The 24,951-nt window shown below is 50.2% G+C and overlaps 1 protein-coding gene and 1 non-coding gene across 8 annotated transcripts in view; both read left to right on the top strand.

The window, feature by feature from the left end:
- DSCAM (DS cell adhesion molecule) overlaps positions 1-24,951 on the top strand; it is a 744,988-nt gene that overhangs the window by 683,222 nt on the left and 36,815 nt on the right. For all 7 annotated transcript variants that reach the window (XM_084992175.1, XM_084992177.1, XM_084992176.1 and 4 more), the window contains 6 exons: positions 1,896-2,059; positions 3,947-4,045; positions 7,202-7,390; positions 8,707-8,997; positions 12,271-12,447; positions 23,596-23,626. In XM_084992175.1, coding sequence (XP_084848301.1) covers positions 1,896-2,059; positions 3,947-4,045; positions 7,202-7,390; positions 8,707-8,997; positions 12,271-12,447; positions 23,596-23,626 — 951 coding nt within the window. The remainder of the gene's footprint in view (positions 1-1,895; positions 2,060-3,946; positions 4,046-7,201; positions 7,391-8,706; positions 8,998-12,270; positions 12,448-23,595; positions 23,627-24,951) is intronic.
- Positions 24,838-24,931, top strand: MIR9805 (microRNA mir-9805). The gene has a single exon (NR_128487.1). It is a non-coding gene; the product is annotated as a microRNA mir-9805 (primary transcript).

Raw genomic sequence — 24,951 nt, 5'->3', positions numbered from 1 at the left:
CCAGTCCATCCCCCACCCCTTTCCCCTCCCCCTTGGCAAGTCTGTCCTCCACGTCTGTGAGTCTGTTTCTGTTCTGTAGATAGGTTCATTTGTGCCATATTTTAGATTCCGCATATATGATATCATATGGCATTTGTCTTTCTCTTTCTGACTTACTTCACTTGGTATGAGAATCTCTAGTTGCATCCATGTTGCTGAAAATGGCATTATTTCATTCTTTTTTATGGCTGAGTAGTATTCCATTATGTATATGTACCACGTCTTCTTAATCCATTCATCTGTCAGTGGACATTCAGGTTGTTTCCATGTCTTGGCTGTTGTGAATAGTGCTGCAATGAACATATGGGTGCGTGTACTTTTTGAATGAAAGCTTTGTCTGGTGTATTTACACCAGTGAAAGCTCCAGGAAATCTACCCCCTCTTCTGAGATAAAGAGGAAGGTGGTCGAGGGCAGAGCAGAAGGAATCTTGGCTTTAGCACTAAAAGGATCTGATCTCTTGTTTCAATTCTCTAACAATTCAGAGCCTTAAATTCATAAGACAAAGCTTCCAAGGCAAATGCTCTAACCAGCCCAATAATCCCTGGAAGTTCTCTGTATCTAATCATGAAACTCTCCAGTATAACTGGGATGAAGGCACCCAAGGTTACGGGAGACTTAGTGCTTCTCTCTCCTTCCAAGATTCATGGACCAACTAACCCTAGCACCAACACTCTGAGAAATAACTTCTAGAAATGGATTATGGCTTTGCTAACACAAAATTTGGTTTTCCCTGCTCAGTAGGAATTACTAAAATAATAGCCGCTGCGATGGAGGGGAGAAAGTGGGTGAGATGGATTCTGCTCATGTAACTTTTCCAAGTACTTTTTCTCTCTCCAGAGGAAGAAATTAGGATATAAATAAAGGGCTGAGGATTCACTGATGAGTCGAGAGGTTTGCTAGAAATTGGGTTCAGAAGACTTCCTATTTCCAAACAAAAGCACTTAAAAGACAAAGTACTGAAATAATGTTCCTGGCCCAGGGACACTTTATCATCTCTTTCACAGTCAGTTAACCCCAAGGAAGTGGATAAGGTCCCAAGACCCAGCGGCATTCCACCTACTGTGGGGGTGACCCCAGATGACCAGACAGCTGCCACCACTGCGGGGGCTACACTGTCACCAGGGGGACTCTCTTTATTCTAGGGGTCAGCTCATCCCCCTTGTGACATGCCATTCATTTCTTTTTCTTTTTTTTTTTTTTTTTGTCTTTTTGCTATTTCTTGGGCCGCTCCTGCGGCATATGGAGGTTCCCAGGCTACGGGTCGAATTGGAGCTGCAGCCACCGGCCTACGCCAGAGCCACAGCAACGCGGGATCCGAGCCGCTTCTGCAACCTACACCACAACTCACGGCAACGCCGGATCCTTAACCCACTGAGCAAGGGCAGGGACCGAACCCGCAACCTCATGGTTCCTAGTCGGATTCGTTAACCACTGCGCCACGACGGGAACTCCGCCATTCATTTCTTATGCCAAAACCATGACCAACTTCACCTGAAGTGAATCTACAAGCGACCTCCCAATTTTAGCTGTCCCTATATGATTGGGTCCAAATGGCACTTCCGCCCCCAGAAGCAATTCCAAAAGGGATATGACAGCCATCGGGCTGGGAAGGAGCCAGAACCCAGGCCCTCCACGCAGACCTCACCTCCGCGCAGCCTTTTTTTTTTTTTTTTTTTCTTTTCTTTTTTCACAAAGAATGAAACTATTTTCGTCCTGTGGTCCTAGCTTAGTTCTTACCGCATCTACTGCTCCAAAGGCGTGGTTTGCTTCGGGGAGGTGTCTCTGCTTTTCCCCAGCCTCGGCTAACTTGGGTTGTAATTTCTTTAATCTGCGCCTCTTTCTTCCTGTGAGGCAGTAACGGGACCCCCAGCCTCGTGATGATTGACGGGCGGAGGAGCATCCTCAGCAACGGCAGCTTCGTCATCCGCACGGTGAAGGCGGAGGACTCCGGCTACTACAGCTGCATCGCCAACAACAACTGGGGGTCGGACGAGATCATCTTAAATTTGCAAGTACAAGGTACGGCGTTTTGGGACTCTTCCTAATGACGCTTTTCGTGGGCGTTGCGCCCAAAGAGTGAACGTGAACAGATTTAAAAATCAACCTCCAGGAAGAGCTGATTGCTCCTTTTCCCGCTCTATGAAAACATATCTGTTCCTTTTGAAAAATACAGTTAAACAACTCAGAGGAAGTGAAGAGCCGTCATAATCGGAGAGAGAACACTGTTTACACTTTGTCGTATAGAAAGCCCAGTCTCATTCTTCCTTACGTGCGCATCGCTGAGAAAGACCTTTTTTTTTTTTTTTTTTGTCTTTTTGCTATTTCTTTGGGCCGCTCCCGCGGCATATGGAGGTTCCCAGGCTAGGGGTCCAATCGGAGCTGTAGCCACCTGTCTACACCAGAGCCACAGCAACGCGGGATCCGAGCCACGTCTGCAACCTACACCACAGCTCACGGCAACGCCAGATCCTTAACCCACTGAGCAAGGGCAGGGACGGAACCCACAACCTCATGGTTCCCCGTCGGATTCGTTAACCACTGCGCCACGACGGGAACTCCAGAAAGACCTTCTTAAGGAGGTCCACTAAGTGCACAATTTACTCCACACATGTATTAAGTGCAACCCAGAAGACCCCAACAAGAAATAAGGCTAAATCGAGGTGTTTTATGCCTGCTAATTAACTGAACCGTTCCGGGCAATGTATGTTAAAAGCACACTCACTCAGGCTCTGTGGCGCCTTAAAATTTAATCGTGTACTGAGTGCGGAGTGTGTACTTTTTCCCGACACTGTTCACCAAACGTACGTGACACATTCAAGGCTGTCAGGGTAAAATCGTGTGTAAGATCCCAGATGGCCATGAATTGGGTTCAGATTTGGATGCATGGTGATATTTTATTCGTAGGAAAATCAAAGTGCATAATTCTTTGGATTTAAGGATTAGCACACGAATAAATCACAGCAAGTAAAAAAAAATCAATATTGTCCTCAGTGGGAGGGGCAGGAAGGAGAAATATATAGTTTCTTAAATTATGCAGAATGGATCTGGAATTTCAAGTAACAGAAATTGGGAGAATTCCAGGGCACTTTAGAAAAAAGACACTATTTTATGATTCTCGAGAGACCCATTTTTTTTTTATGGCTTTGGGTTAATACATCAGGCTTCTCTCTGTGGAAAGGAGAAGGACATCTTATAAAAAGCTTTCTATATAATTTGGATAACCTTATTCTAAATTTCTTTAGTATTTCGGTCTGCCAAGCTCATCCAAAATAATACTGGGGCCCAGTGATTGAAAGTTTATCATTTTTAAACCTTGTGTAACAATTCAGGTTCATGTGCTGCCACTCAGCAGCACACCTTTGATTTCAGAGCTGAGAGAGAGAGAGAGAGAGAGAGAGAGTGTGTGTGTGTGTGTGTTGCACCTGGGGGGTAGCTAAAATAGTGGAAATTTTTACCGTTTCTTTCCTGCTAGCTATGCTTTTTCTCCACCTTTCATGTCACTGAGAACAGAACAGCTGAGTGGGTGCCATTTTCCTTTCTCACTTGACTCACAGCTGAAAATTCAGAGTAAAATAATGCTTGTAGCCTCAGTAAGTTCCCGGAAGATTTCAATTAGTGATGAGCCACTCTCTCAGAAATTCCAGGAATTGGTGAGGACATGAGGAACTAAATCCAAGGAGAAATGTGGGTGAATTTTCTTTTAAAGAGTAGATTCATTCTGTTCCCTCTCTTTAGCCCGGGATATCAACTCATTAGACATTTTGACAGACGTGAATTGCATATTTTGTCAACCTGAAACGCTTATCTAATGAATGGCTCTTAAGAGTCATTTGGTAAATGACTGTTAAAGAAGAAGAAAGATGTGGAAAACTAATAGTTGTTTTCTAAAAACTGCTTCCTCTCTAGTTCCGCCAGATCAGCCTCGGCTTACAGTTTCCAAAACCACTTCCTCTTCCATCACCCTCTCCTGGCTCCCTGGTGACAACGGAGGCAGTTCCATCAGAGGTAATAAGACACAGGTTGTCCGCAACAGCTGAGTCATTGTCACTGTCCACAGGCCAATAAGGGACACGTCTTTATCCAGTACATGTTGTGTGTTCATTTCTCTCTCCCCCAAACCCATCGTATAATTAATTCTCCCATCGCCTAAACAAACAAACAAACAAAACCCACTTCTATTTTTATGGTATTTGGTAAAACTCACCCAGTCATGCAAGGCATCCCGTTCACAAAGCGCGTACCCGGGCCTCCCATCTGAGTGGATTATTAACAAAGGCAAAAAAGAGAGAAAAACAAATTTGGCGACTCTCCCCCCAGCTTCCACATGGTGTTGTCAACACTGTATCCTGCACGCGAGTCCTCCGTCCTTCATTCCAACGACGGCCACTGCCCCTCGGACTCAGGAAGCCCTGACGATGGGAAAGAGTCTCTCTGCACCGAGTTTCTGCCCTTGGTGCAGAAGAGGCAGGAATAAACGGAGGAGATGAGTTAGCCCGACGGTCCCAGCCTAAGTGGAGCCGGGAGAACATTCTGAGCAAACTGTAGACCAGAGCGGGCGACCCAGAGCATCAGAGGATGCGCAGGATTAGGGAGCTGAGCCAGCAAAGTGGTCCTAGAGCAGGTGGGAGCGGGGGAGAGGTGGCGGCTCAGATTGCCACGGGCAGAGGACATCCTTTCTTCTGAGAGGGGAGGAAGGGGAGGCGACAACTGGAAATACAGGGCCTTTTAGGGTAAGGTCAGTGATGCCTGGAGCCGGCTCTCCCCAACCCATGAGACTCAATTGCTGCCTTCACCCCAGCTTTGCCCTCGGTGACCTCGGCCAGACTGGGGATATTTACATGCCACGGAAATCAGAAATGCTGCCCATTGTGGCTCCCCCCCCTCCCCAAGAACTAGTTGTTAAATATTTATTAGCACTCCACTGGGAAAAGGGAAGGATCTTTTCTTTTTTTAGGAAGAAAAATGTGAGATTCTTTTTTAAAATAGTTGGGTGATTGGGGTGAAGATGTGTTTGTGGGTTTGACGAGCCTGGGAAAGATCTGGAACGGCTGCCGTGGGAAACTGGGAAACGCACGGGGAGTCCGTCACAGAGGAGCAAAGTCATTGCCAAGCGGAGCCAGGGCCCAGCCGCAGATCAGCAGCACGCATTGTGGTGATCACGGGCGTTGTGGTGTGATGACTTTTTCAAGTGATGCTGGGCAGCTGGGCAGAAAGGTGGCTCACGGGAGGTCCCGTCGTGGCGCAGCGGTTAACGAATCCGACTAGGAACCGCGAGGTTGCGGGTTCGATCCCTGGCCTCGCTCAGTGGGTTAAGGATCCGGCACTGCCGTGAGCTGTGGTGTAGGTTGAAGACGCAGCTCAGACCCTGCGTTGCTGTGGCTGTGGCGTAGGCTGGCAGCCAAAGCTCCGATTGGACCCCTAGCCTGGGAGCCTCCATATGCCGTGGGTGTGGCCCTAGGAAAGACAAAAAGACAAAAAGAAAAAAGAGAGAGAGAGAAAGAAAGAAAAGTGGATCACAGGCCCCGAAGTGGGTGACTGGCGGCCGTGTGAGGCCAGAAGGCTCAAGAGTGAGAGAAAGCAGGCTCTTGATTGAAATGGTCCGCCTAAGTGTCTTGGCTGGTTGGAGAAGGTTTTTATGCACAAAACAGTAGGTACCAGAGCAGGAGTTCATGGGACCCTAGGACTCTGGGCTCAGAGGAATGAAGTGTTGGTTCTGAAAATGTAAGCTGATGGGAGAGGCAGAGCGGGACAGGTGTGGGGAGGAAGGCCTTAGAGATGAAGCCAGTGACGAGTTTCCGTCCAGAGGCAGCAGGTGTCCTTGAAACACAGTGGTGGCCAAAGCCACTGGCCTGGGGGTCCCCATCGCTAAGGGTTAGAAAAGCTTCCCACACCACCTAAACAGTGGTGTAGATGGAATTAGAGGAGGGGGTGAAGTCCGCTGACCGTGAGCTGGGCCCAGAGCCCTCATGCACCTGTCCCGCGTGGAAGGACCTGTCAGAGGTGCAGGTCAGGGACACGCCGAACAGGCTCAGGAAGGGGGAGGGACCCCAAGGCTGCAGAGGGCCAGCAGGGAGGGGAGGAGGCGGCCAATGGGGTAATACTGACTATGGCCACGGAAGGGGTTCGAGACGGTGAGCTCATGGCGCAGCCTTGGCAAACACACCCGGCTGCCCCCTGGGGCAGGAGCCCGTGTGGTGCGGAGGTGAGATGTGTTAAAGAGGACGTCCTCTGTGCGGGACAGGAGATGCCAGCCCCTCCTGTAAGGACCTGCATCAGGCAGGTGCGTCCTGGGCTGCTGGATGTAGACGTTTAGGGGACCAGGACAGAGCAGATGGAATATGTGTGCCCCCGGGAAGGTGGTTGGGGTAACAGAGAGGGGTGTCTCACTGGTCACACAGGCCAGAAGCTCAGGCTTCAGATTCTGGCAGCGGGGTATGTCTTGCAGCGACTCTAGAATGGTCACCTGACCGCTGTGAAGCTCAGGGTCCACACTGTGGAGCTGATACTGGCCATCTCCCAGGGTGGTGGGAGCTGACGTGATTCATGGGCCGTGGACAATGCCGGACTCAGTGATGGTGGCCTGGGTGCGGTGCTCGAGGTCGTCCTACCCTCGTAGATAACTTACCCCTTGGCCAGAAAGCCCAGGTTCTCTTAAAAGCAATGGCTTCAGACCATGCCCGTCCCAAGGTTTCTGGCACCTGTGCTCTGAAGGTCAGATATTTAGAGATCGATGTCCATTCCCAGTTCCCCAGTTACATCTTTAAAAGGGAATGGGCGGGAGATCCCTGGTGGCCTAGAGGTTGAGGATCCAGCACTGTCACTGTTGAGGCTCGAGTTCAGTCTTCGGCCCGCAGACTTTCACATGCTGCAGGCACGGCCACAAGTAAAATAAAATGGGAAATTAAGGGCGTTGGCAGGAAGTGGTTTTATCTTCATCATCCTGTCCAGCAATACCCCAGGGTACTGTCTGGTGTGGCCTCAATGCCTTCTAGTCAGTGCCATCACAGCACTTATGCCAGCCTGGGCTCAACTTCCTGAAATCAGAAAGAGCTCCAACCTCTTCCAAAGATGCAAAAATTCTGAGAACGCATCTTCGCATGGAGTGCAGGCTTCCAAGAGGAAACACCTGATGCTCTCTGCATGTCTTCTTGTTTTCCGAAGGCTACATCTTGCAGTACTCCGAGGATAACAGTGAGCAGTGGGGGAGTTTCCCCATCAGCCCAAGCGAGCGCTCTTACCGCCTTGAAAACCTGAAATGCGGTACCTGGTACAAGTTCACTCTGACTGCACAGAACGGCGTGGGGCCCGGGCGCATAAGTGAAATCATAGAGGCGAAAACCTTAGGAAAAGGTATGTGCCTTCTTTCGCGTCTGGGTTTCCTCTCTCTTCTAGATCGAAATCACCAGAGATGCGTCATGCATTTGCCTGTTTGCGAGTTGGAGCTCGTGTTCCCCAGGGGTTTGGCAGTGTTGCAGCCTCTCGAGGGAGCTGGCCGCTTGGCTGGTCCCCGCAGAATGTCCGGTTCTCTTCCTTCAGTGTTTCACTTGAGGTTGAAGAGTGTCCCCTGAGAACCAAGGGCTTTGTTGCCCACAGAAAGGTCCCAGGCTGAGTAGCCCTCAAGTGAGACCGTGGCCCTCTCACCTTCTTTTAGGGTGACCTCGTTTTGGTCACTGCATCCCCCACCCCATGACATTGACCTTGCCTCATAGGCCCCGCCTTCCAGGTGAGCGGTCTGTTTACCTTTCGCGTGTGCTGGTTTTCCTCTGAAGCGTGGACCTTGAGGGACATGGACGTGCGGGCTACAAGCTTCAGCCCAGAGACCCCAGCAGAGGGCGGCTATAGCTGCACATGGGTGCGAGGGAGACACCAAGAGAGGGTCTCTGCAGGTGTCCTCACCTCTCACGCGCCTCCCATGAAGTAGACCAGGTGGCTGGAGAGCCTGAGCTGACGGGCAAAGGGGCAATTGGCTCCAGTGCCTGAGTTTTCAATAACATGGAACAAGGCTCAGATGTGGCGGGTGGAGGGACAGAGTCCGGCAGAAATATACCCGTTAGGTCCCCAGGCTCCAGCCCGAGGTGCCTGGATAGCCCTGGACACCTGCGGGTTCTTCCCAAGTCCAGGTCTGTCTTCTCTTGAGTCAGGTCCATCCATGAACGGACGCGGGTCAGCCCAGCACACTGCAGTGCTTCCTTCAAAACCACTCAAGGATACAGCACAGGGAACTCTACCCATTCTCTTGGGATAGAACATGATGGACGATAGTAGGAGAAAAAGAATGTCTGTGGATGTATGACTGGTCGCTCTGCTGCACAGCAGAAATCAACACAACAATGTAAATCAACTATACTCTAATAAAAATAGAATAAAATAAAAAAGCACTCAAAGAAACACACTCGTGAGAATAGCACTGTTCTTCAGGAAACTCTAAGGTGCAGCAAAATCACCTCTACCCACCCCGTTCTCGCTTGCACACCTGGCTTACTATGGTGGACGGTCGCCTATTGGTCCATAAGATCCCTCTAAACAGTGGCCGGGGAGCAGGTGGCCCGGGACCCACGTGGACTGGGCTGCCGGCCTGGAGGAGAAAGCAGCAGAGGGACGTGGGGGATGCAGGGCCGGCCCCCACTCAGGCGCCTGCGGCTGACCCCCTGCGCCTCCCCCCGCAGAGCCCCAGTTCTCCAAAGAGCAGGAGCTCTTCGCCAGCATCAACACCACGCGCGTGCGGCTCAACCTCGTCGGCTGGAACGACGGCGGCTGCCCCATCACCTCCTTCACGCTGGAGTACAGGCCCTTCGGGACCACGGTCTGGACCACGGCCCAGCGGACCTCCCTCTCCAAGTCCTACATCCTGTACGACCTGCAGGAGGCCACGTGGTACGAGCTGCAGATGAGGGTGTGCAACAGCGCCGGCTGCGCCGAGAAGCAGGCCAACTTCGCCACGCTCAACTACGACGGCAGTAAGCTGGCCGCCCGCCCGCCTGCCCGCGGGCCCCCGGGGTCTGGGCTCTGTGTGCATGCTCGCTCTCCCTGCCCCTTGGCACCTGTCCTCGGCGCAGCCCGCGGATCCCTGTAGGCTTTGGGGCCCCTCAGTCTGCTCCCCGCCAGGGCGCCCTCCACCCGAGACCCGCAGGACCCTGGCTGTGATCTGGGACGGAGGGTCCGAAGGCCCACGGGAAGGTCATTGGTGAGGGAGCCTCGTGCAGGAGTGACTTCTCTTTGGGCTGAAGGCTTCTCTGCCACGTGGTTGTGTGCTTTGTCCTGACCTTGGGCTAACATTGCTTTTGTTGTCTCCCTCCCTCCCCCCACCCCATCCCAATCCGCATAACAACTTTCTTTTGGCTCTCATTTAGCCCTTAAACTGCATGTGCAAAACAGTTCTCCATGGTAAGGGGGCTTATGCTAGTCTCGGAGCAGAAACAGAGGGACTGACGGACATAGAAGAAAGTCACGAGATGTCAGTGCACACACACTCACACACACTCGCACACACGCCCACCACTCACACGGTCTGCATGGGCTTTCCGAAAACCAGGAGCGGGGTCTCTTGAGGAGAGGGGGTCTCTCGACGTTTAGTTGACTGGAATTAAGTGATACTGATTTGCATCCTTTTTTCCTGCCTCGGGTATTAAGGGCCATTCATTGCTGTTGAACAAATGCCAAGCCCAGTGAGGTGATGTGACACTGACTGCTCCATGGTTATAGGGCGCTTCAGAAAGTCCTGAGTAGCAGTGCACTGATGCTGATTTTTGCAGCCTTGCAGCTCCTGGTCCAGGGCCCGCCGATCAGGCCAGACCACAGTGCTGGATGACTTACCCAGAAAGTCTGTGTCTGAGCAGACACCCCAATACTCTGTTCACCCCTAGACCAGCTAAGGGGTGGGCCCCCTCTGCTTATATGCACTTGGGGTCTCACTTAATTCAAGCTCCGGCAGGAACTTCCCTGGGGTTCGGGTTATCCTGTCCCAAGAAAAGCGTGTCCGTGAACCCAAAGACCGGCACATACGACTGAAGAAAGCTTGCAGATGCAGCACCCCCCTTGGTCATTAGTTCCCGGGCTGTCCCAGCCGGCCTGGGGCTCCTTCCTCCGGCCCTGGACACAGTCAGCCCATCCCCGAATCTCCCGCCAAGACCGTCTTCCCGCCAGACCCTCCTCATTGTGAGCCCAGGCCCGCCTCCAGCCTTGCAGGTCTGGCCCCACGAATGTAGGAAGGTGCTGCAGGGGGGGTCCTCCTGGTGCTGGTCACACCTGCCTGGGCCCTGGCCCCTGAGGCACATCTGTCCTGTGGCCCCGGAGTGCCTGGCCCAGCTCCTGGACAGCGAGCCTTCTCCTTAAGAGCTTGGCTCCTGGTGGGCCACCTCTCTCTGGCCTTCTGGCCTCAGTCACCAGGGACCGAATCCCAAACTGTCCCATCAACAAAACATCACCCACCACGGCTTGCTCTCCCCTCGAACATGGTCTCATTCTTGGATCTGACAAAATAAAGGACGTTGACACTAACCAAGCATCTTTCCTCGAGTTTAAGGGCTCTCCAAAGTCCTTTGCTAGCAGGGTGCACGTTCAGGCCAGAAGTCTGTTTCTTACTTTAGATGACTGACTTCCACTAATTGCCTTCCAATCACCGCACTCTGGCTCGCTGCTTCTCTGTAATCTGTGTGGTCCAAAGCGCTCAGCCTCAAGGTGCACATTGGCGATAGGCTCACAGCTAATCATCTCATTAGAAACCACTCACATGTGACATTTGAAACTGCCATTCCAACTTGCAAAGTGCTCTGCAGATATGAAATATCTGTCTTTTTTAAAAAAAAATGTTCTCACTTTAGCCAAGGTCTGAAAACATCCTGGGAGCTACAATTAAAATTTTCTGAAACCCGAAATGATTTTTTATTGCAATAAAAATAAGAATCCTTACTTATATTTTCCCTGAAAAAGATGGCCATTTTCTTTGAACCAGTCTCATGGATATATAGCTTTCATATCTCTTTTGTCACTTCTGCCTGTAGAAGTTTTTCTCATTTTGGGAAAAACAAACATTGGCAATTCGCCTTATTTCTACCCCAATCAGATTTCCGATTCTACCACGTCTTGGCTTGACTTTGCCTGCTGCCGTTTCCTCAGCCAGATGCTTCCGCTCATCCTGTGTGGTCCCAGTTTTGCAGACCCCTTCTCACCTGCATCCCCTTACATGCCTCTGGCCTGGATTTTGAGCATTTTCCGATTTGGGTTTCTAGCTAAAAGCACTGGATATAAAGTTGGAAGAATGCTCTTCCCGGCCTTGTTAGAGAGCAAAGGGGCCTGGCATCCTGTGGTCCCCGCCCCACACACTAAGTTCGAGATAAAGACGCCCTTGGCTCAGAGAGAAAGTGCATTATTTTTGCATTATTTTTTTCTTAACTCACTGACTTCCTGGCCCTTGTTTTACCTGGAAAATACAGTGGGCTGGAGCATCTTACACAATGGCGGGTACCCATAAAACGTGGATGCCTCTGTCTGCATCTCTGCATCCATCAGGTCCAGCCCCTATGTAGAAGGCAACTTAAAACAGCTCAGAGTCAGTCTCCTTGGGTGCTGCCTTGTAATTCTGAACAATCTGAATTTCATAGCATTAATGGGTCAATAAACAGCTTACTTTAGAGACCTGGCTAGCTCCCCTTTGAGAAGTTAGTTTTGCTCTTAGACCCTGAAAGGAGTTTTAAAAGTAGGTTGGGTCTTACACCCGTGATGAAAAGCTGGCGAATAACCAAACAAAAGTGGATGTGAGCTCCTTTAAGCCGGCGTGCGTGGTCCAGCCTCCCGCAGACACCCTTCTGTCTGCTTGCCAAAGCTACTGTTCCTTCTCTGATGGGCCATTTTTCCAGCAGCCTCTCCCCATTGTATTGTGGGTGACACTCAACTCCCAGTACACGCAAGGGGCTTTTTTAAGCGCCCGGCCTGGACATGATGCTTTCAAGCGTCTGCACCCAGCAGCTGCAAAATGAAGTCCCTTTCAGAGAAACGTGCTTCTCCCTTTGTGCAGACTCCGATCCGGTGTTTCGCCGAGCAGTTGTGAGGTTGGGCGGGAGGCGGGTGAGCACGTAAAGAAATTAGCCAGGGCCTAGGTGAAGACTTGCTCTCATTCTCATCACTGCAGCCGCCCTCGGACCACGTGCGCGGTTCTCGTAACCCGTCATCCCTAAAACCTCCGCCATGCTGTCGTCATTAATTGCCACCTAACATCACGACCCTGCTTTCAGGTACAATCCCCCCACTCATTAAGTCAGTTGTCCAAAGCGATGAGGGGCTGACCACCAACGAGGGCCTTAAGATGCTGGTGACCATCTCCTGTATCCTGGTGGGCGTCCTGCTGCTGTTCGTGCTGCTGCTGGTGGTCCGGAGGAGGAGGAGGGAGCAGAGGCTGAAGAGGCTCAGAGGTGAGTGGAGGCTCGGCCGCCCACCCCCATCCCCAACAGGACAGCCCGCTGGGAGCGCGCTGAGCCCCCAGGATGACTCCCCCTCGCTGGGCCGGGCCCTGCCCCGCCTGGCTCTGTGACTGCGCTGTGCCTTCAGCAGGACCCCAGGGCCTCCTGGCCAAGTCCCCGTCATGGTTGTCCTCTGAAATTGACGGAGAGCCGGGCTGCTCTGAGCGCCCTCCGTCCTCGCTGTCGGCAGGGCAGGCGAAGAGAATTCCTTTCACGTGGGTTTGCCAGCCCCACTCTTTCCTTTTCAGTCGCTGCATCAGAGCCACCAATTACAGCCTCCTTTAAAAAGACCCATCAGAGTGGCTTTGGAAATGAGACCTCTTTTATTGCCGGGAAGTGGAAATGGAGGGCTTATGGTACTGGGAGAGCGTATTGTTGGGCAGAAATCACACGCTTTTCTGAAATAGGAATTTGAACGGAAGCCGGTGTAAGGGTTTCGCTTTAACAAAGAAAAAAAAATACTGGCGGATGAGGACAGAGGCCAGTGAGAACCCCTGTTAGAGCACCGGTATCACAACGTCCGGCTCTGGGGGTCTGTGTGACAGGGCTATTTCCAGCGTCTGGCCAGCAGCCCTGCTTGCCCTTGCTCTGCAATGTGAGGACAATGAGTTCTTTCAAATACAAAGCCAAAACTAAGACAGCGTTTCCGAGTCGCTCCTCTTTACCTGTCAGGGTTTTGGACCAAGCCTCTTTTTGGTAAAATGCACATCCAAGAGATTCGCATTTGAGCATCAGTGCAGCGTGGGGTGTGCAGCATTCTGTGTATTCTTCAAAAGTATGTTTCAGGAGCAAGTCTGGAATCACTCTCCCTAAAGCATACCTGGCACCTCCCAGAGCCCGGCTGATAGATTTGGAAAACATGGACTGCTTGTGTAAATACTTGATTTGACTGTAGTCCAGTTAGCGCAGCCGAGCATGGGGCTATTTCCACCGGCAGCCAGAACACACCTTTTGATATGATTCTGACACATTTGACTATCAATTTGCTTCCACTTTGCCAGCAAATCAAAATATTTGGAGGATACTGCACTCCATCTGCACACTATTAATCCTTTCATTTAAATCTTCTGCAGCCCAGTGATTCAAATGAACCATTCAGCGCCACTGAAGTATCCTTTCTCAATCATGTTCTCTACTTACCTTTTAATTTTGCAGATCCACTTAAGTGAATCCTTTATCCTAAGCACTATGCTTGGTGCTCTATGTATAAGATAAAAAGAAAGAGCCTTCTGAACTTTAGGTTTAGTGTGGGAGGCAGACACACCAGCATCTACCAGGAAAAGAGCCAAAGCTTCATGAATGCTAAAACAGGGCTCCAAAAAAATCCTATGGAAGCACATAAGAGGAATCAATGAGGTCCAGGGATTGAACCCACAACCTCATGGGATTCCTTAGCCACTGAGCCACAACGGGAACTCATGGGATTCATTAGCCACTGAGCCACGGTGGGAACTCCCAGATAACATTTTTTAAAACCAACAGGGAGTTCCCATTGTGACTCAGCAGGATAAGAATCTGGCACTGTCTCTGTGAGGTTGCAAGTTCGATCCCTGGCCTCCCTCAGTGGGTTAAGGATCTGGCATTGCCGCAAGCTGCAGCCTAGGTCACAGACGTGGCTTGGATCTAGTGTTGCCGTGGCTGTGGAGTAGCTGCAGCTCTGCTTCGACCCCTAGCCCCAGAACTTCCAAATACTGCAGGCGTGGCCATAAAAAGAAAGGGAAAATAAATAAAATGCAACAGTAACATTTTCTCACCCATGGTTTCTATTTGGTCATGAGTGTTTGGCAGCAAATGGGTAAACGCTGAGCAAGTCCCTCCCAGCCTCTCCCTCTCTCTGCCAGAAGCCCCTTTTCTTTTTACCCCGGGTCCCTGTTGCTTTTACCTTCCCTGCTGTTGTATTTTCCTAGTCTCCTTATGACGTAAGCACCTCGACTTTGCTCTTCTTTGCCGAGACCAAGGAGAAGCTGGTTGGGAGGGCTCTGACTCTTCCTGGCGCCCTTGGGTTGGCCTGATGGCAGGCTGTAAATCCTTCCTTTTGTTCTTCATCATCCTTTATAATTGAGTTATTGCTTTGCAAGGGCTCCATCCAGAGAGTAGCATTTCTATCGTCGGCACTCTTCTATCCGACACCAGTATTGCGTAGCTGGTCTTAGTAAAGAAAGCAGTAGATAACGTGAGAGAGCATAGCCTTTCACTCCCAGAAACTATTTGGTTTTCTTTGTGCCAGAGAACAGAGAGAGCCAACACGAAGGTTTCAGGGGGAGGAAAAGATGTGTCCCCACAAAGGAGATGTATTTGTGGGAGATGCTAGGGAGCACAGAATTCCAGAGAGGCCGCTTGCCTGGCACAAAGCTATCTGCAGTCTTGCATTTTGCCCGCCTAACAACAGCTTCCAAATCAAGAGTCTGACAAGAGAGGCAGCAAGAAGGCAAAGGGCTGGGCACCTAATTCCATCCTCTTCCTAACATGAGGTTTAAGTGTGGAGACCCCGAAATACTCAATTCGTCAAACCTTGTCGATTATCTGCCCTGTGCCAGATACAGCATTTTTTTAAACCCACTGTAATGTTTTCTTAGCAGCCGTTTCAATTTGATCGCAAGGGTCCGGCTAGGTCCTAGAGAAAGAAAGGCTTCTAAGATTCTGTCCCAGAATTATAGAAGCTGACACTCCAGCGGCAATCAGCGAAGGCTCCCGCATCTGTCTAGAATATAAGAGAGGAATCCGTAAAAGGCCAGGCCTGGCCCTCCAAAGATCTTTGCCTTTTAGGCCTACAGGCTCCTGGAAATATTATGTGAATTGATGACATAAACTGTTTTTCATTTGCTCGTAGAAGGGCCCTGCAGCCACAGAGTTTAAGGTAGCAGGTGTCTGTCTATTAAACAGAGTTCATTAGCAGAATGACTCGGTCACTGCTTGACCCCAAGAGGCACAAGAAGCCATCCCGGGGTTAGAATGCATTCAAATCTCTTGACAGATTCAACAGAAAGAATGGCTTCAGACAATACTGATAATGTGCAAAATAAGGACATTTCTAATAATGTGTCCATGTTGCCTGAGTGAGCGCTGACCAGGATCGAAACGCGATGAGAAACTTCAGGGGATGAGACACTGTCATGGGGGTTCCCAGGGAACACTGTCAGATCAGCCTCGTGTTGTTAACTCTGCTCAATTGCTGGAGCTGCTCCGTGTTGAGAAGCAGGGTGTGCTTCGTGGTATAGACAAGCCACCTAGTTAGGTGGATGCGTCGTAAATGTTCCTTTATGTAAAAATCAGAAGAAAAGAAAGAAAGAAAGAAAATGGGACTAGAGCAATTTAGCCAACCTACATTCCTCCTTCCTGAGCGCTTTTACTAATTTTAGAGCATGGCGACCTCCTAACGTCTAAATTGTCTTCAAGTGCTACATTTTTAAAAATCTGTAACCTTATGCAGGAGTTCAGAAGCCACATGTGGCTTTTAATGATGCCCTGATTTTTCCCCACTTCTAGATCCTTTGAAGTGCAAGGTTATAGAATGAATCACTGGTGGGGCCATGACCCCAACCTTCCCAATCTTATAAAAATATGATTCTCATGTCAAGTCATCAAGCCCAGGATCACTGAATGCTTCTCTTTGAGTATGCACTTACCCCAGGGTGCAAAGTTACGCTGGCACCACCCGCATGGGTCAGCTGGCAGTGCCAAGCCAAAAAAACAAATTCCAAGGCTTCAGATGAGCTATGGATAAAAATCAGTGGGTGACACATTTTAACTGTTTTTAAATGGATTGATATTATATAACTGATCTGTCCCCGAAGGCCATTCCCAGGGAGAACCTGGCCTCAGGGTCCCACCTGGGCACAGGTGAAGGGGTGCCCATGAGGGGCAGTCTCTATTTTCTGAGTTCTAATATTCCAGGTATCTTCTCTGCAGGTGAGCTAAATCTCTCCTCACCTGGAGGACCAGCCCCTAGCTTGAACTTTCATAATCCAAACGAAGAAGGGTGGGCATCCAGGAGCCGGAAGACACCTGGGTGGGAGGTAGGCGTAAGTCACAGTGGCTGCCCACGGATGCCTTGAGCTCTGTGGTGCAGGGGGTGCCTGGCGTCCTTTAGTGAAGAGATGGGGAGCAGGTTCATTGCCCCAAGTGTCCCTTAGATGCGATCTCAAGCCTCTCCTCTGAAACTTTAGTTCTTGGCTTTGTGTTCTCTTTCTTCCTTCCTTTTTTTTTTCCTTTGACCTTAATTTATTAATAAAATTGCCCTTTCAAAATTCCAAATGCACGATGGCAGAATTAAATTGAGAAGAGAGGTTTCTGTGTCTGAGAGTGGGGAAGCGTAGGAACCGTGGGGTGGCCTCCAGGGCAGCCGAGGAGCGGGACGGAGGCCAGGCAGGCAGCGGGGAGGGGGTGGGTGTCAGCCCTGGCGCTTTGCCCTGCCCGCGTGTTCTGTTTGGTCCGTGCTGGTACCTGCAGTTTTCTGAGGTGGCGGGTACACGTGGTTTTCTTTCTGGGGTATATGTTTTTCATGGTTTTGAAATCAGCCTTCACTTGAGCATGCTGATGATCGGAAGTCCTGTCTGTGATGCTGTCAAAGTGTAAATGCGGGGTTGGAGGGCACTTAGGACGGGGCTGGCACCCCTTGGGGAGGCCCTTTCCATTCCACAGCAGAGCTGGCATTGTGTGAGGGAGCGTGCCAAGAAGAGCTTTTGAGAGATGGCCAAGCAGGGTAAAACCTGCCACCTCCAAAGTGCTCTTCTATTTTGGGGGGCGGATGCATGGGACTGCCCACTAGCGGTGTGAACCTAGCAGATTTCCATTTTACTGAACTAGAACGTCAGAGGTGGACATGTGATGACCCGGCTGTGGACACGAGTCCTCTTTTTTAAAGAAACACCGGAGCCTATAAACTCCAAGGCCGTTCAGACCGTCGGGACTGGCACAGCTGTTGTGCTGGAGGCCTGCGCTGCCTCGGTGGTCAGACCCCATCCCACGTGCAGAACATGGAACTGGGGAGACCACGCGGGATAGTCTTCATCCAGCTCGGGTGCCTCTTCCCGGGAACTGACCGAGCCCTGTGTTAATGGACAGAGAGCTCGCATTTCCCATGCTCTCCCTCCTCTTCCTTTCCCATAACGCTTCACCGTTCCCTGCCTTGCTTGTCTCTCTTAATGGTTGTGCACATGGGTGCATATAAACTTGACCTTGTTGTGCACTGTTGTGCTAATGTGAAAATCCTACATCAGTTAGAGAAGAGCTAGCAGGAGCTCTGAGGTTGCTGTGGTCTACCCCAGTTCTCTTTCCAGAACTGGAACATTCGAGAAAGAAGTAGTCTGTCCCATCCCTAGGAAGCCAACTTAAGAAAGTCTACCAGAGTTCCTGCTGTGGCTCAGCAGGTTAAGATCCTAACTAGTATCTATGAGGATGCAGGTTCAATCCCTGCCCTCGCTCAGTGGGTTAATAAGGATCTGGCATTGTCACAAGCTGCAGCATAGGTCACAGATGCAGCTCAGATCGGGCTTTGCCATGGCTCTGGGGTAGGCCAGCAGTCCCAGCTCTGATTTGACCCCTAGCCTGGGAACTTCCATATGCCATGGGTGTGGCCCTAAAAAGAAAACAAAAAGAAAAAGAAGATCTATCAATGGAACATGGAATTAGAATTAACAGAATCGGTGGCTACTTTCTAATTTTACTCTTGCCCATCAAAAATACTTGGTTTATTTATTTTTTATCTCTATATTCACTACCGCCCAGGCTCTCCTATATTTAAAAAAAGAGGGAGTTCTTGCTGTGGCACAGTGGATTAAGGATCTGGCATTGCAACTATGGTATAGGTTGCAGCTGCAGCTCAGACTGGATCCCTGGCCCAGGAGCTTCCATATGCCACAGGCGCAGCCCCAAAAAAGGGGGAGAAGGTTCCTTCCAGTTGGCATATCTTTAACTTACTGCCCTTCACTCTACTTCTTCTCTCCACCAAATTCTTTTTTTAAGGATTTTTTAATTGCTCAGTGAATTTCACTACACTTATAGTTGTACAATGATTGTCACAACCAAATTTTACAGCATTTCCATCCCAAACCCTCCGTACGTCCCCCCACTCCCCCAACCTGTCTCATCTGGAAACCATAAGCTTTTTAAGGTCTGTGAGTTGGTATCTGTTCTGCAAAGAAGTTCGCTGTGTCCTTTTTTTAAGATTCCACGTGTAAGTGATAGCATTAGATGTTGGTGTCTCTCTGTCTGACTGACTTCACTTAGCATGATAACTTCTAGGTCCATCCATGTTGCTCTGGAACGCTTGGCTGGTGGGACCAAGCAAATGCCGTTATTTCTTTCCTTTTAATGGCTGAGTAAAATTCCCTTGTGTGTATGTACCACATCTTCTTGATCCATTCCTCTGTCGATGGACATTTAGGTTGTTTCCGTGTCTTGGCTATTGTGTACAGTGCTGCAAGGAACATGGGAGTACATGTATCTTTGCAGGTCATGGTTTTCTCTGGATAGATGCCCAGGAGTGGGATTGCTGGATCAAATGGTAGTTCCATTTTTAGTTTTCTAAGGAATCTCTATACTGTTTTCCACAGTGGTTGCACCAATTTACAATCCCACCAACAGTGTAAATAGGGTTCCCTCTTCTCCACACCCACCGAATTCTTGAAAGAGTCTTCTGCACTCAACTACATTGCATCTCACCAGCTCGCAAATCTGAAGCCTTACTGCTCTCTCCACCACTCAGATGAAACTGCTCTCTTAGAGGCGGGGGCCCATTACCTTCTGATCCCCAGTTCTCCTTTCAGTTGTCATCTTCTGGCCCTCTGTGCCCATTCAGGGTGTAAGCACTTGTTATTTTTTGAAACTGCTTTTGTCCATGTTTCTTTCTTTCTTTCTTTTTTTTTGGGGGGGGGTCTCTTTTGTCTTTTTAGGGCTGCACCTGAGGCATATGGAAGTTCCCAGGCTGGAGGTCAAATTGCAGCTGCAGCTGCCAGCCTACACCACCGCCACAGCAACTCAGAGTCCAAGCTGCGTCTGCAACCTATGCCACAGCTCACAGCCACCCCGGATCCTTAACCTACTGAGCGAAGCCTGGGATCAAACTGCGTCTTCATGGATGCTCGTCAGGTTTGTTACCGCTGAGCCACGACAGGAAGTCCCTGTTTCACTGTCACTAGACTGCCCTGGTCGTATTTCTCTGTCATCGCCCTGCCCACCAGAGGAAGGGCGAGCCCGAAGCCCAGGATGGAGGCAGAGACGTAGCAGGGGCTTTAGGAAGGTGTCACCGAGTCCCGGTCTCAGACCGAGCTGGAATTTGTGACAGACCACACAACTGTTGAACTGGGTTGGGCAAGAGGAAGAAGGAGCCTCGAGACGGTGTTCTCACGTTAACAGATGGTAGGTAGACGGGAACGACACAGCATCTGCTTTGCTTTGATGGGAACCAAGAGACACGCTCTTCAGAACAGAAAATGTGGAACAAGAATTATAAAAAAGGAAGGGAGGGGGAGGGGATCTAGAGAAAGAAAGGAAGGGAAGAAAGGAGGGAGGGAGGCAGGGAGGGAAAAGGAATAAGAAGAACTCAAGTTGCTAGAGAAAATGATCGGAGCCCCTGGATTATTTAAATGGATCTGTCTTTCTCGTCGTTATCGGGGGAGGGCAGCGGATGTGGCGTTATTCAGTAGTATTTCCAATCCCTTGCTAGCGGGGGAGCCAAGCCGTGTTCACCAGGAATCATTACAGAGATTCCAAGTGATAAGTAGAAACCGTGGGGACAGCAGTCAAGGCAGGAGCATCCAGGGACGGGGAGGGCTTTTGTCTCGTTGGGAAGATCAGGGAAGATGTCAGGTGGTTCCCATCCCTGGACCACAGAAGACAGCATCTTAAGATGCTAAGCAAGATGCGTCCGACAGAATCCCAGAGACCTTTGCCGATCCACTTTGCGCAGCGGGATGAGAGGTATTAGGAAGTAGTTATACTCCATACTCATTTTCAAAAACAGCAAATTCCAGAAATTATAGATTGAAAAATGTTGGTTGATTATAGAAAGGATAGTTTGTAAGCAAGGAATCAAGGAAATGACACGGACCACCAGAAGCCTGGACTGGTCCCATTTCTGCTTTGACAGGGCTGGTCGATAAGGGAGTACACCTGCCAGACCAGGTGTAGTACCAGCTGTAGTACCAGGCTGTCATAGCGGGCTGTACTGCCAGGCTGTAATACTAGCGGGCTGCCAGACCAGAAGGTAGCATCCTCAGGAAAAACTTAGTGTGGCTTTACTGAACCAGGGACTGGACCGAGCTTGGAGATAAAGGCAGAAGCGCCGATGAGAGCAGATATGAAAGCAGGAAGTCATGATGCAAGGTGGGAGCGCTGTCCCAGGCAGAGGCAGAGATGCTAGATGGGTGCAGAGGTCCCCGGAAGCCCAGGGAACCAGAACCTCCGCTTCCCCTGCTGGGCTTGGGAGGGTGTTCAGAGCACGTCGCGTGTATGTGGAGCAGTGGGGACAAAGCGAGGCCTCGGAGGAACAAAGTCACGGGAGTCTTGGCAGAAGACACAAGAGCAAGAAAGTCGAGAAGGGCTTGGAAGTCAGACGTGAGAGGCGACGACGGAGCTGGAAAGCAGCTCGGGCTCAGCATGGGGGCCTCACTCTGAGCCGAGGGGTCCTGCTGGCAGAAAGCTTCCTTTGAGATTTTCAGAGCACAGATGCCACACAGTAAGGGGTGTGTTCCATACTTCCTGCAGTGTGGCTGTTGCTTAGAGGGCTGAGAGTCTGGAGCTGGGGAGACCAGGAGGGGGCTGCTGGCCAGGAAAGGAGAGGTGAACTGAGGAGAGAGAAAAGCCAAAGTCGCAGAGAGAAGCGTTGAGTGGGGAACCTTAGGCAGACTTGGGGGGCAGTGGCGGGAGGAGGGCTCGGGTGCCTCACTGGGCCCCAGCCTCCTGGTTTGCAGAGGGCAGCACAGTCGTTCCCCGGCAGAAACCAACCTTAAGGGGACACAAGCCAGCAGTCCCAAAGTAGTGGGTGCACCCCGGATCCCCTGTAAGTGCTTAATCGCGACCCCAGGCCGCTCTGTCCCCACTACCTAGGAAACACCTGGTCCCTGATGCCAGCTGTGCCACCCAGACCCTGTCACTGTGCTTGAAACGCCACCTGCTCTCAGCTTTCTCAAAGGTGAACTCACAGAAGCGAGTTTCCCTGAATGTATCTCTCACGATGTCAGAGGAATCAAAAGGAGGCAGAAGGAGAAGGGACCCAGTGCAAGACGATGAGCAGAGGCAAGGGTACACCAAACTGGCTTTGGGTGCCAGGATGTGTGGGTGAAGATGCCTGCTCATTGAGACACGAAAAATTGACAGAGCATTGCAGTACCAGAGGGACCTCTGTTCTCACTCGCTGGATGCCGCCGTTCCTGAGAACACGGGGAGAAAAACATCACAGGACAGAAAGCCGCCACGACCAACTTCAGGAATGGAAAAAGAAGAGGGAGTTCCCCCTGTGGCTCAACAGGTTAAGAACCCGCCTAGTATCTATGAGGATTCAGACTCGATCCCTGACCCTGCTCAGTGGGTTAACAATCCAGCATTGCTGTGAGCCGTGGCGTAGGTCACAGATGAGGCTTGGATCCTGAGTGGCTGTGGCTGTGGCTGTGGCCGTGGTGTAGGCTGGCAGCTGTCGTTCTGATTCAACCCCTAGCCTGGGACCTTCCATAGGCTGTAGGTGCAACCCTAAATAGCCCCCCCCCCCAAAGAAAAAGAAGAAGAAGAAAGGAAGAAAAAGAATGATGATGACGGTAAAACAAGGAAAGCAGTTTCATTCTAAAGACGTCTGAGCTCCCTTCCAATTGTGAGCCAGAGCAGTGTCTCACTCTTTAGAACTGGTCCTTCTCTTTTAGAGAGTTGAGCTCACCAGTGCTTGATTGAGCTAAGAATTCCATGCTGTGGCATTGTGTGTGTGTGTGTGTGTGTTTCCTCTGCAGGGTTACACCATTCAGAAAGGGAAGAAGCTTGTCATACTTACTTTGTCTTTGCAGATGAGTATAAAGCCATGAGCTGGGAAATTAGATGCTGTTTTGCTTCCTTTGCTTTGCCATATGAGTGGGGTAAAGGGGAACCCACCTGCGCACAGTTCCGGCCTCACTGTGAGGGGGAACAGCCCTGACGGGCCTGAAGAACAGAGCCCGGGCCCGTGGGGTGCCTGCCTCCCTATTGCTGCCCCGCTGGCCCACACCCCGCAGTTGTAGCATGCTGCTCCCCAGCGTGAGAGTAACTGCGTTCACATGTCAGGCCCGAAGGTGAAAACACAGACACGTTTCCACTCGGAGTCACACAGTCAGTGGAACCCATTTCCAGAAAGTTCTGTTCCTAGAACACTGCATTTGATATCCAGACTTTTTAGAGAGCAGTGAAAAAAAAAAAAACAAACAAAGAAGGCCTTTGTGTTCTAAGAGAGAAAACATTCGTTCTTGTTTTTGTCTTTTGCCAGGACAAAATGTGTAAAGAGAACGAATTATATTTTAAGGGAAATTAGAATTTCAAAGCAATGCCATCAAAACCTTACAAAAGATTCTACATCAGGTGTAGGCAGGATTTCTTTTATCAAGAGTGGTGACCAGGTCTTGGTAAACAATGCCCTCAGAGGAAAAAAGAAAGAAAAGCTTGATTTCTGAGTTTGAAATAAACATCAAAGTTTCCAGACATATGTCCTTTATGATTCTTTGATCAATGAAAGGGACTCGTCGCTCTGGAATATGCCTCTTTCAAGCGATCATCATCTTTTAAATTTTGATAACAAGAAGAGTGGACCTTGAACTACATAATGAGTTACTCTGAAGAAGTTAATTTTCTGGAAGTAAAATTGGGCTTTTGAAAGTGGGCCGATGAATAGGTTGTCATAACACCTTGAACAGGTGTCTGAGAATTTTGGCGGCGACCTTTTTATGCTGCCCTATGTGTGTGCGTGTATCTCATCTAGAAGAAAGGAGGAATTCATAAAACCTCTGGTTATTAGTAATGCTTTGATATACAGTCACACTTAAAAATGGCTATTATCATCTCACTGTGTAGAACACGTGTCACAAATGCTGAAGCGCATGTCAGTGAGGTGTTTACCTTGTACTAATGCTAATTTTCTTTCCGCAGATGCGAAGAGTTTAGCTGAAATGCTCATGAGGTAAGAACAAGACCCAGCATCCCAGAGATCACGTCTAAAAGAACAATTTCCAGCCTGGTTTGAGGATTTCTTTTTTTTTTTAATGACGGTCTGAAATTGACAACCCATTCTCGATGTGACATAATTCTCACTCTTTGAACCTAAATATCCATGTCATGCCTCATTGCGGACACAGATACCAAGTAATATGCTTTTATGCGCACTGGAGGTAGCGTTCTCTTTGGCTGGATTCAGCCAACAGAATGTTTCCTATTAACCTGAGAATAAAGAGGCGCCTTATAAGGAAGTAGCTTGGGTTTTGCAGCCACCGAAATACACCACCTGGAGGTCAAACCTTCTTCCGAACAACCGGTGAGAAGAAATCCACACCGGGAAATGGGTTGTGTGCTTCAAAACCCGTGGGCTGATCAGGAAAGACTCGCATTGCCCTCAGCTCCCACTGCTCCTTCAGCACCCCTCCACCAGAGCCCCCTCCCACTCGGCTGCGGATACCCACTCAGTCTGGTCTTGGAGGTCACAGCCGATTTCACCCCCGTGGCAGGAGTGCCCAGCACTGTAGCTGCCCCATGCCTGACTGTTGAGAGGATGAACGGCCAAGGTGGTTGACTAAAGAGGTGCGAGTTCACGACTGTGCAGGACACCCCGGTATTTGCATTTTACATTGTAACAATTCAGCCAAGAGTAAGGCGAGGAGAATCAGAGTCTAGGAACCAGAGGAGAAAAATGCCGGGGACCCTAATGGTGGCCCTGACGTTGTCATTTGAGGATGGCTGATGTAGAAGATGAGAAGGAAGGGCTGTGGGGTCTCCCCTCCCTACCCGGCCACAGTTGGCTTTAACTTCCTCCCCCGCCTTTGTATATAAAATTAGTCCTTTTGTTATTCACAAAGAGCCACCTCCCGAATCACCAGTATCCTCCAAGACCTGCTGGGGGGAAGTCAGATGCCATTGACCATGGGTTACATTTCCCACAGACACCTTTGGCCCTACTGTGTTTTTAAACAGGATGAATTGCTGGTGACAGATACGAGGGAATCAGGAATAACTCCGAAATGCTTGGTGTAAGCAGTTAGATAAACATTGGTGCCATTTGCCAAAACTGGGAAGATAGATGCAGGCTGTGGACTTTATTTGTAGGGCAGAGGAGGGAGATGCTGATCAGAATGAAAAGACTCGTGTGGGCCACGTCGAATCGGGGATGCTTTTTAAGCCTCCAGTGAAGGCGTCAGATAGCCGGGAGCAGGAACCTGGAGCTCGGAGTCGAGCTCAGAGACGCCCAGGGTCTGTCGGATGTCTCCTTCGTGTGTCTCGTCGCATCTCACCAGA

Source organism: Sus scrofa, chromosome 13 (genome assembly GCF_054392235.1).
Source record: "Sus scrofa isolate SSC_HxYL_T2T_F1_AM1 chromosome 13, Sscrofa_HxYL_maternal_Yorkshire_Landrace_v2.0, whole genome shotgun sequence".
Classification (NCBI taxonomy): domain Eukaryota; kingdom Metazoa; phylum Chordata; class Mammalia; order Artiodactyla; family Suidae; genus Sus; species Sus scrofa.
This window is presented reverse-complemented; position numbering and strand designations above follow the sequence as displayed.